Raw genomic sequence first — 12,106 nt, forward strand, 5'->3', positions numbered from 1 at the left:
TGTTGGCCAGTTTTCCTTCAGTTGCACCAATGAACGCTTTTCGATAGCAACTTAAAAATAAAGCGATAAAAACAAAACAGAAACCGAAGGCGCATCTGCTGCGACGAGCAAATCACGCAGTGCCGCTCCGTGCTGGCGATAACTACAGCTTTCGCAGTGGTTCCAGACGCGAAGAAAAGAGTGAAAGCGCTTATCGAAAGTGTTTCAGGGTCCCTTTAAGCACATAAGCGCCTGGCAATGTCATCACACTCACCACATTTCCGTCTCAGCATAAGCGGAGAATGAATGTGTAGGAAAGCCTTGAATGCGTAGTTAGAACAAAGAGTTTCGAGGCTGCACGAGTGAGGTGCGCCGGTAGGATGCGCAGGGGTCTCCTCCGTGTTTCCTCCTCCTCCCGCACGCACCTCGCGGAGGTCATGCACACCGCGGCGCGTTCATCCAGTTTACACGCCTCCTCGGAGCGTCGCTGCAATCGGCTGCGAGAGGAGAGGCTGCAGCCATCGGCCAAGCATGCGAGCCGCTCGTCAGGAAACAATTTCCGAACTCCCTCAAGCAGAGGAAACGGCCGGGCCAGAAAGTGAGAGTGCCGCGCTACGACGCGATCTCCTGGCCGGGAAATGCACAGGCCAGCGCGCTGTTCAAGAAAGAAAGAAAGAAAGAAAGAAAGAAAGAAAGAAAGGCTGAATGGCGGCTGCATGTACGCCTGTCCGGGGCCATAAAGAAATACAGGTAATCGGAAAGCGGTGCTGTTAGCAGACACACGAGTGGACTTACTGGTCTCCTCCTGTCACAACCTAAGAGGAACGACTACCGCTCTTGTTCCTCTCTCATTACTAGTGTCGTGATGCGAAGGTACGAATGAGGTGTGCAATGCACAAGCGATATTTGATTTGATTGTAGGGTTTAACGCCCCGACGCAACGCAGGCGATGAGGCGCGCCGTAGTGGAGGTCTCCGGATTAATTTTGACCACCTGGGTATCTTTAGCGTGCGCCGAAATCTCGTACGCACGGGCGTTCTTGCTTTTCGCCTCCAACAGAAAAGCGGCCGCCGCGGCCGGGAATCGAACCCGCGACCTCCTGCTCAGCAGCGCAACGCCTTAGCCACTGAGCCACCGCGGCGGGTGCACAAGAGATATGTGACATCTGCTAACCACGCAGAAGGTACACTTCGGCGATGTGCTTGCCTTTTATCGTGATTTGTAGCAACGGAGTCCTGTTAATGGGAAAATCAAGATAACCGTTTATCCTAGGTGAACATATATGACGCTGTGTTTTTCTCAAGGAGTTTGTGAACCAAGCGATTGTTTTTTTTTTTTTTTTTTTTGCTGAAAACGGAATATTTCGCCTCTTTCGTATAGAAAACACCTTTTACTTGTAAGTTCAAGCTTGATGTTTATTAAATGCATATGCTGAATCCAAAGGATTTCGACGGGCAGGGGTGATACGGACGTACGCGGTACAGTAACTGCGGTGGTGATCACAAAAAGACACTTGCTCCCTACAATAGCGTAGAAAGCGAAAAAGGATTGTTCTGAGGATGAATAAAATTACCTCGACGACGATTACGATAATGATGGTTCTAGTGTCACGCTAAACTGACCAGGTTACCTCGCTTCCGGTTACAGCTCTAGCCTAACCGCTGAATCGTGGCACGGGAGGGGTAGAAAAATCGCCCTCCGATAATTCTGACAAGCCGGACTGAGCTCGCCGCGGCGAATTCCGCGACGAGAACAGCGCTCGGCATTGCCCGCTGCCGTGTCGTCCCGGCCGCCCAAAGCGCGCGATGCTGCCACGAGTTCAGTAAAGAAAAGAGACCCCCTTCTTACACCGACACACATTATACAGACCGCTCAGGCGTGCACTGACCGGCGGCGTCTGCCGATCCGCTTGGCCGAACAAAGGTTTTCAGATGAGCGCGCTGGCGGCCGTCGTCTCGAAACAAAGGACTCGTTTTCGCCACTGGGGCTCAGCGCGCGCGTGCGTGCGCGCGCGCGCAAGCGAGTGAGCGGACAACGACGCCGTCTCGCAAGAGATCGCCGACCCTCCCTCGGCGGCGACGTTCTCGGCCGCGTTTTCGCTTTCGGACGTGCAGTCATTCGCGCCCGATCCTCCTGGATGTCGTCGTGATTCTCCCTCGTCGTCATCGTCTCCCGCGGCCACTGCTCCCCGTGGGGGCGGCTGCGGCGAAGACAGTCCAGTACCGCACCACCGCAGCTTGAGCGCTGGCCTTGGGGGAGTTCCCGGCGTGCTGCCGTGAGCTCAGGCGTTCGGCAGCCTGCGGCCGATCGACCACCATCGCGAAGCATAGCTCACGATTCTCGCGCATGGGCGGCGGTGTTTTTCTTTGCGCCCAGTTCGGAAGCGGTCAATTTGGCTTTGATCGAACCACGTCGTCTTTCTTCCCCGTTGCGTTTGGAAGGGCCGAGGCACGATTTTGGCTACGGCCCAAGCGGTGCTACCGACGCGAGCTCAGGGAATCGCAAGCCGCAACCGTATTCTGCCGAAAACGGTACAAAGGAAAACGCAACGAGAAGACATGAAGGTTCAGAAAATGGCAATCATGTCGTATCGCCACGGACTAAGATTGCTACCCGGACTCTGCGTCCTGCTTGCTTATCATTTTTATCTTTTGTTTTTGTTATTTTCGCGATGTCGTGTGCTGGTTGAGGCTTCATTTCATGGATAACAAATAGGAAAATAAAAAAAGGCAGCTTGTGTGCTAAATAAAGGCTGATCTTTTTCTCGGCTCCGCTATCCTCCACCCCACTTTGAAAAAAAATCAATAGTATTTAAATGAGTCTAAAACCACGTACAAGGTCCTCTCTATTGGATTGTCTTGAGAGTTAGGCCAACGTAAGGTTTTTGTTTTTCCTCTTAAGTGCTTCTGAACAGTCAAAAGCTATCTAGAAGGAGAGACAAGAAGAAATGCTTAACAACCTACTACCCGAATTGCTGAGGACTGAATAAAATTACGCCAGAACGTAAAGGAGCGTCAAGTGTTCGCCAACTGACCGACCATCCCGGCAGTTCAACCAGGAAAAGGGGGCAACGTCTCGGCATTCGATTACACGTCGTACGCGTTTAACGTTAACTCACTACTCGACCCTCCCACTTCTCCAAGCGCACTCTCCCATAATCACCCTGCAATCGCAAGACAAAAAAAGAAACGTGAGGCAGGAAGACGGGTTAAGTAAAAGGACGCGTACTACATAATTCACTCTACACTGCAGCACTCTCGTTTTCAGTCCGGGTCAAGAGCGCCTTCGGCTAGGGCCAACAATGCGGCGAAACACAGGGTCCTCGGCTGCGTCTTCGGCCAACGAGATGGGAGTGGTGCGGGGCCATTTATCAGTCCCCGCGGGGCCGAGGCACAGGGCCGGAGGCGGCGCACACCATTTTCTCGGCGGGGCTGCTGCAGTGCCCGCACAATTTTCCCCTCGCAAGGTTCCCCTTTCGCAGTGATGTATAGCCTACGTAATCGCCCTGGCGATTACGAGTCACGCGAGAGGAAGCCGTAAGAGAACGACACTCGGCGCACAAGAGAGGGGCACGAAATGAAGGAAGAGACGTTCAGCTGGATATTCGTGCGCGATTCGTGCTCTATAAAGTAAGACCAAACTATTATAGTCGCCCCCCCCCCCCCCTCTCGCTCCCACTCGGTCTGAGCAACGCTGGGTGAGCCTTATATAGTCGGCTTACACCGGACGCGCAAGTGCACGCGCTGCCGGCATATTAAACCTGGGCACGTGCGGCGCAGGGCGGACGCAAAGTGGTATCGCGAGCCGGAGGCAGCCGTTAAATACACCGCCAGCTCTCTCTCTCTCTCTCTCTTCCCCCTTCAAGCCGCGGCGGCCTTTCAGCCGCCAATTTCTCCTCTTTCCGACGACTGAGACTACACGCCAGAGAAAGTCCCCCCAGCCAGCGCGTCCGACTCCGTTCCGCATACTACGGGGCAGCCTATCACTTCTTGTCCAGCCTCTTACACTCAGTTGCCACGAATGGCCCGTCTGCGGGGATATTAATGATCCCGATGAGTCGAGCAGGCGCAGGGAAAGACACGAGGGAAAGCGGAAATCCGCATAGCAGGGGGAACGGAGAGACGGCGCTCTAATGAATCGTTCCGGCTCCACCGGGTGCTTAATTCTCGTGTACGGCGGAGGGAAGAGAGCTAGTTATAGAAAACTGAGGTGACTTGTAACACGTAGACTGTAGGCACGAACATAAGTGTCGCCGACGCTGCCACAGGTTCTCGGAGACCCGCCCCCCATAAACGCTCGAGAATCCCACGGCGAACATTTAGTTAGCCAACAGCGGACGGGGCGGGGCGGAGCGGCGTTTTTGCATCCTGGAAGACTGGTGGTCACCGAGGCTCTCGTCGGTGCGTCGCAGACGGCTTATAACAGAGCGTGGAGCCAGCGCGCCGCAGGCACGCCTTCCTCTGCGGAGCCAGCTGGTCTGGTTCAGCGACCGATGCTTTATAGCCCATCTCACGCCGTCCCGGGGAGTTACAGGGACGGCCTGCGAGCGGACAGCGGCAAAGAGACTCAAGACATCCCCCCCCTGCTTACGCGCGAGCTTGCCGCAGTGGTTATATCGAACTTGCTGTAGGCGTCGACGAAGGAAAACTGTGCGCGTGGTGGGGATGCAGCTTTACTGCTTTCCGGAACTCTGTAAGTTTAGTGCCTGTATCGGACCTTCCCATCTGAAGGTGCTTTGCACTAGTCGCGAGCAGGAAGCCGCTCTTATTATTATTTTTTTTAAAGATGTAGTCACCCTCTATCTCAGCGATCGTTTAAATCTACCGCTCTTTTCGTCGGGGTGCATAGCTTGTTTCTCTAGAAAAATTGTACGGGGGTGTGTTGCACCAAAAGCGTGAATACACGTACTTAATGCAGTTGCTGCCACGCAATAAACAGCTTAATTCTATATATTGGACTTTCTTTTTTCCGTTCAAACACCTTGGAATGTTTTTTTTTTTTTTTTGGAAGAACGGTAACGTACGGAAGCAAGCCACTAGTAAACGTGGAACATGGGTACGGGCTATTTTCGGCTTATTTGCGCCTGCAAGCCGTTGAAGCGGCCAGGAATGCACTAGACTCTCGACAGCTGACTGCAAGTCGCATAGGCTACGTGCAGGCAGCCTTCACGAGGAAGAAACATCTGCCGTCAGCGTATAATTCCACCGCTTGTATACGGCCGGAGCTGCATCGCTTCACATCACTGGTGTGCGGTTGTCGTTTGTCTAGTGGCGACGCGGTTAAGAGCTCCGGTTATTTATTGCGAGGAGGCTGTGTCCCAGGCTTCGTCGACATTTGCGACCTAAGCGCGCGGTATAAGTGCGCGCAGCGCGTCGGCTGAGTGCCTCGTTGAAACGCTTACCGTGCTTTACGATTCGCGTTCCGAAGGCTCGCGCGAGAGGAACGCATCTTCCTGCAAGTGGCATTCGAAATAACGAGAATTGCCGGTGGGTGGGTCAGTGGAAGCTACTACGTGCTGCCGGTGAGCCGTAGGTCCTGGGTTCGACTCCCGGCAGTAACTACGGAGGCACTGCACAGTGCCGGTGGTATACACGAGCAATTTACTACAGCGCACATCCATATCAAGGGTATTGCAGCGGCGCGTTCAAACCTAAAAATACGAACCGTCTGGGAATACAGTGCTCGACGTTTACAGTGCTTAAAATGACTCTTCAACACATCCGATAAACGCTTCCACTCTTTCCTTCGCGCCTGGAAGCATTACCAAAGCTATAGTTATCAACAGCACGGAGCGGCACTGCGTGGTTTGCTCGTCGCAGCAGAACTATCCGCCTTCCGTTTCTGCTTTGCTTTGTGGCTTTTTTATTAAGTGGCTATCCAATGATTTTATTGCTGCAAATGAAAGAAAGCCGGCCAATAGCCGCTAAACCACTGTAATGACGTAATTCGAGCGCTCGAAGAACGCCACGGCTTGTCAAAAAAGAGAGAGAGATCTTTCTGGCAGGTTTCCAAGTTATCTGGTGGGCATATAGCAGTAATGTCTGGCGGAAGTACTTTTTTAACCCCTGCTCTAGGTTCTATGTGTGTTTGTTGACTACGTCCTGAAAGAATTTAGGATTTAGAAAAAAAAGTTGAAAAAAGTGCCGCAGGGTCATTTCAAACCCGCGTTTGCGACGTTGAAAATTCAATGTTCGAGGTTCTCGAAATTATCTAGGACTGAACGACCGCATGAGTGACCGAGTTCTTTGCTGTTGTTATTTTCTTCCTGCGTTGTTTGTAAAGTGGGAGAACACGAGAACAATTTTACAGGTCTTCTTTTTTTTCTGACGAGCGCTGCAGTTTTTTTTCATGGATGACGCCCGAAAGATGTTCTCCTTAAGCTGTTTCGAAATAGTTAATCAGTTTTAAAGCTTGTAGTAACGCACAGAATGGGCGGAGCCACGTCTTGTCCCGTTTAGCCAAGAGGAAATTCTGTCCTAATATCCCCGCTCACAGTCCTGTCAGCCAATCATCTTGAAAACGCCGGCTGAGAACTGTAAACTGCAAATTGAGACCCCGCTCATGAATCTTCTGCGACGTCATTGAAAAAAAAAAAAAAGAAGAAGAACGCGAAATTAACGCGAACCTCACCGGCTTTTTTTCCTGAAGTGCGGCAGCTGTTTGCGCCACCCGGCGTCATGTTGGCCTAGTGAGATGGCACTTCCCTGTTTGGAACTCATCCATTGAGCCCTCAATTTGTGCAATTGTCTTTTCTATCTCAGGCCGACCGGCCAGCTTGCCGGCCGGCCTGCTTGTACTACTCGCGGAGACGAATGCTTGAAGAGGCATGCCGTTTCCAACAGCGAATTCTATGCGCTTCGAAGGTAGTCCGTTAGTACTTGAACAGGCTTAACGCGTAAAGCAGTTTCTTAAAAAGTCGCCGAAAAACGTTTTTCTTTTTTTTGTGTGTGTTAAACTACGCAGAGAATCTAGTATATGTCTACATCTTCTGAAAAAATGTATCCCGGAGTAGTGGTTGATCCTCCGTCTTTTCTGTTGTCCTTGGCAGGTGACGCAGCAACTCCAGAGGCCAGGCCATGGGCCTACGGCACCTCATAGCTGGGCCCACGCTGCTGGTCGGCGTGGCTCTCCTAGCTGCCTTCTGCATATCCACAGTACTATCAGGTGAGTATAGTGCACGTGGGGTTTTACTGAGAATAGATGGATGAGAATGGATGAACGGATGGACGAATGGATGGATGGATAAGGAAAGAGCGGCGGAGGGAGGGATAGAAACGTTCTTTTAGAAAACACCCAGCCCCCCTGCTTTTCGGCCTCCTAACGAAGGCCCTACTACTTCATATAGGATTAGTTCAGTGAGATAGTAAGGAGGAACGATGAAAAAAAAGCAGGATAATAAGAAAAAAAAGCGAAAACAAAAATGGTGGGGGGGGGGGAGGGGGGGTGAAAGCAACGCAGGAATGTACATTGCACGATCCCTAATCCAGGCCAGTAATGATACAGCAGCCAGAAAGGGCACATCTGATGCTCGACGGAGGCGCCGTTGAGAGAACATTCAGAATATCTTTTTGACTACTGATACTGTGGGGCGTAGTTTAAGGCGTGCATACAATCGACAAATGCTCAATGAGGTCTGTGCTCAAGCAAAGGAGCAATGACACCCGTGGTTCATTAGTGTTGTGTGCTTGCGCGCGCATCACCCGTCCATCGCCACTTACAACGACAGCGCGAACGCCCGTTGTCTCCGCATCGCCGTAGATAACGATAAGCTGCTAGACGCGCGATGAGAACACCGTCGAATGGCTTTTGTTTGACATTCCGCCCGCCTCATGTTCATCCCCTTTAAACTAGCTTTTCCTCATTGTGATTGTGCTTGCAGTGAAGCATTGTTTACGGGACTAAACACGACTGCTTTTAGCCCGCAGCTGGGCACGTGATGATCTCGAACGAACCGGCAGCTGCTTCCTTGATAGATTTAAAAAAAAAAATACCATTTCTTCCTAAAAAAAGTAGAGAGAAGCGCGCAAGCTTTCTCATATCGAAACTGCGCCATAACTTTCGCTGAAAATGCGTCAAATCGGCCGTCAAACCTGCCAAGACCCAAATCGCGAATGAAGAACGGAACCACGCAACGATTTTTCGCCCGCTAAGTAAACGCATCTACGAACGAACTAAATGCACGAGACAAAGGTACGCTGTTGTACTCCCTCTTCATGATCGAAGCGTGTATTGTCTTATCTGGAACCATTCCTGTTTCGCGATTTTCAAGTAACGTCTTGACGCAGTGGAAGTCCGGTTTCACGTACGCGCCGTGTGTCCAGATATCTTAACAGAGCTTTTCGGTCTACCAACCGGTCTATGAGTAAATGCTTTAGTTTTACCCTAGGACGCCATCGGTCCCACTAGAAAAGCTATAGCTTTAAAAACGTTTCCGCAGGCACGTGCACACATGTGGAGAAGTCAACACACGGCAGTCCTCAGTAAGCTAAACAGGTTTAAGTGAAAATTAATTGACTGCAAACTAATTCACGTGGCGGGTGACCTGTTTGCCGAGAGAGATTAAAACAAAATGGTGGAGGCAGGCGCTCCAGCAGCTCCACTGCGCCAGCGTTCAAGAGAGGGGTCGGACAAAAGCGCAGGCGGTGCTTTGCTCCTCGACTGGGCGACAATCTCTTCCCGCGTAGCTCGCGAAAGAGGAAGACATTATGTCGTGAGCCTCGCGTAAACATTTCGTGAGGCGCAAGGACGGGTGAGGTCGAGCGCGCGTCCGTCCCCTCCTTCAAATGGTGTGAGACGAAAAAAGAAAAAAAGCACAGCACTACGCGTCCGGGCAACCTTCTTCTCCGCCCGCGGCAGTCGCCATTATAGTCCGAGCTCACGCTCGCGATTTTCGTCTCCTCCGCGTCGCGATACCTCCGGTGGCTCTCTCACGCATCATGCGTGACACTCGCTCATTCTTCGTTTTTTTTCTCTCTCTCTCTGGGCTCGACGAAATGAGATTGCCGCGGCCCTCTGTCCGGATGGAACATTCATGCGTTCGCATGCGGGATGCGAAACTCATGCGACGTTCGCGTGATGCGAGGTTCTTGTCCACTCACTATAGGCCAGCATCTCTTCGCGAACGAGAGCACGTGTGTGAGATTTGTCTAAATAAATACGAAACCTGCTGCACGACTTCGTGTATGTATACGTACGTGCGATGCCAGGAAGGCTTGTCAGAAGGTCATTAACCACATTACGCAATCGCGAACTGCACGCTGCGGGATAAAAAAGTACCCATGCTTCAACCAATACAAAAGGCACCAAGGCTTATCTCTCTTTTATCCGTTTCCGGTATCATAATTGGCCGGTCCGCGCCCAGTCTTGCGGGGCCTGCCAGATCTTGCTACCGCAGTGTCGGGTCGGTCTGTTCGCGGCGTGAACAAAGATCTGGTTTCCGCTACTACGTATGTTAGTGCAGCACAACCGTAATTTTTCGCAGCAGCAAATGAGCGAGTAAGGTCACAAAAGACGACTCCGATATTTACACTCCGAGCCACGCACACGCGCAGCATGAAGAAAAGGATAGGGGAGGAAGATTATACTACTACAGCATATTAGGAACCCTACACTCTTATTGGCAGCGTATTGGCTTATACGAAACAAGCTAAAAAGTACTAAGTGGTTTCATCCGCTAGAACAGGAAAGCAAAGGAAGAAACAAAGATTTCAGCAATGGCAACAGCACGGGCCGAAACTGCTTTCTCCGTCTCCTCCGATGACCCCCCACCGCCCCTTGGAGCGACGCTCGGGCCTTCGCACGAGACCGGAACGATCAGTGGCGTTTAAAGGACAAAGAAACGGCGGTGGAATGACCCGGTGCCTCGGGACATCGCGGGAACAGTCCGAAATGAAGGGCATCGCATCCCTTTGTGCTATAGGCAGGCGGAGGAAGAGAGACATCTGCGGTGCGTGAGCAAATGCCCCTGCTGTTGCGGATTCCCCTTGCCGCATCGTCCTCTCTCGGTGTTGTTCTTCGCCGAAATAACCCGGTCCCCGCGTCGTTACGTGGACGATGGCACCCGGAGGCGGGACGACGCCGAGATGACAATGGTGTACGCCGCCGACGCCTCCGCCGCAGCATGCGGTCACGGGGACGGGCGTGGGAGAGCCGGCGCCGGGCGACGAGCGGAGAAAGTGTAGCACCGCCAAGTTCATACGCGGAAGACCCGGCGCGTGTGTCTACGCTTTCCAAGGAAGGAAGGAAGGACGGATGTAGAATAAAGGCAGGAAAGTTAACCTGGCTAGAGCCTAGTTCAAGATGCACATGCGGATGGGACGCCCCCGCGGGAGGTGTGCCGCGCATTCTTTTCGTCCGCACGATGTTAGTGTGGCAGCAGTGCGGCAAAAGTGCTTTCTGTCTTTTCTTCGTTTCCTTTACGACTCTGTTTTCTTACCACTCTTTTTTCTTCGCAGACGTCACGAACCATTTTTGTCTCCTGCTGCTATTTTCCAAAGTTATTTTGGTATTTTTCCCAGTTTTTAATGCGTCGTTTTGAGTCTGCGATTGCGTTTCATTGCCTGTTTCCCGATCTTAAGTCGCAGATGGTCTCAACGTAAATTTTGAGTGCATGGAAGACGTCAAGTCGTAACGCGCTCCTGGCGATGTAGTCTTTTATTCGTTGTTGTCCTGGTTGGGAAAATTTTCCGCGAAAGGACCAGCTGATAATGTGCACTGGCTACTCATTGCTTAGAAGCCACGAAATTGGTTATTACAAGAATGGGAATGGCAACATGGGGCAGGGGGTTAAGCATATGTGGCTTACAAAGATTTGCTTGTGCGTAAGCACCACCACTCTAGCAGCAGTGACCTCTATTTGCAAGGCAATACGCGCAGAAAGAATTAACTTCTGTTCGCGCGTTAAGGGTTATACTGTCTGCTTTACTCACTGCTAGCAAGCATTTTTCCGTTTTCTGATTCTGCGATGCGATTTGCATGTACTTTATTAGGTACATGCTGGGGTCTTGAATATGCGTAAAGCGAAAACAAAGAGTAACACCTTAAGTAGGAGGAAGATGTGAACGAGGAAGCCAATGCACGTTTCTCCGACAAACTACACGTTATATATGCATGGCAACCTCCCACAAGCACGTAAGTGCGCGCACGCACTTACGCCTGTGTTCAAAAACTGAAATAAAAAAGCAAAAGAAATACAGGCAGTGTAGTCGTAAAAGTGCGCCGCATTTCAAGAACAACAATAAAATAAGAAAATAAATCCCTGTTAGACTGTTGTTCAACGTAGCCGTTAAATTGCGTCTCGTTTCGGAGCTTACAACGGGCGTAAAATTCACTTGGCTGCTTCATCCCCGCACGTGAACTACGCTAACATCGAACCAGACGCCACACCGGAGCGTCTCGAATGAAGGAAGGGTGTTCCCTTCTCTTCCTTTCTCTTGCTAAAGCGGCGGCAGCAGCAACGGGCCAGCCAACGGTTCCCTCCAGCAGCAACGACAGCTACTTCATCGTGAGCGCGCATCGAACAGGTCGACGGGACGTCCCGCCGCGCGGCCCGTCCGACGTCGTCGCCGGCGTCACTTTCCCTGTTCCGACGGCGGCAGCGTGTACACTGACGTAATGCACCGGCGGGGGGGAGGGGGCAGGAAAGGCGCCGGGTGTCATGGTCGCCGCACCTTGACCCATTTGCCAGCCGCCGCCGCCGCCGCCGTAGAGTAGCGCAGGCGGATGCACACACGCCTGGAACGGCCTCCGTCGGAGTGGCCGGCAGCTTTCGCTTTCGATCACGCCGCTTCATTGCGATGAGCGCTTAGTCTTGGCTTGGATTGGCTCGGCGCTTCCCTTATTTTTGGTATGGTTTAACACTGATACCAAATACGCAGCCGAAAATTTTGGTGGAGAATTAAGGGCTGTTGCGGGGTGGTTGAAATTTTTTGAGCGTGTGTTGTGTCTGTTTCGGTTTACATTATGGTTCGATGGGATGAGGAGAGAGAAGAGCGTTGGTTGCTCCCCAACCTCTTCCTCATCCTTCCGAGTCATGTCGTATGATCGTTATTGCAGCACAAAAGAGATAATAGCCTTCTAAGCGGATCCAGTTGGGTACGGTAACTTGCTCGTGTGTTTTTGCTTTCTG

The 12,106-nt window shown here is 51.8% G+C and overlaps 1 protein-coding gene across 3 annotated transcripts in view; it reads left to right on the top strand.

Moving 5' to 3' along the window:
* Positions 1–12,106, top strand: part of Tnc (tenectin) — a 134,933-nt gene that overhangs the window by 53,543 nt on the left and 69,284 nt on the right. For all 3 annotated transcript variants that reach the window (XM_077677945.1, XM_077677947.1, XM_077677946.1), the window contains exon 2: positions 7,028–7,143. In XM_077677945.1, coding sequence (XP_077534071.1) covers positions 7,056–7,143 — 88 coding nt within the window. In that variant the 5' untranslated portion in view covers positions 7,028–7,055. The remainder of the gene's footprint in view (positions 1–7,027; positions 7,144–12,106) is intronic.

This window comes from Haemaphysalis longicornis, unplaced genomic scaffold (assembly GCF_048455015.1).
Source record: "Haemaphysalis longicornis isolate Haplotype H1 unplaced genomic scaffold, Haemaphysalis longicornis Haplotype H1 scaffold_7, whole genome shotgun sequence".
Classification (NCBI taxonomy): Eukaryota; Metazoa; Arthropoda; class Arachnida; order Ixodida; family Ixodidae; genus Haemaphysalis; species Haemaphysalis longicornis.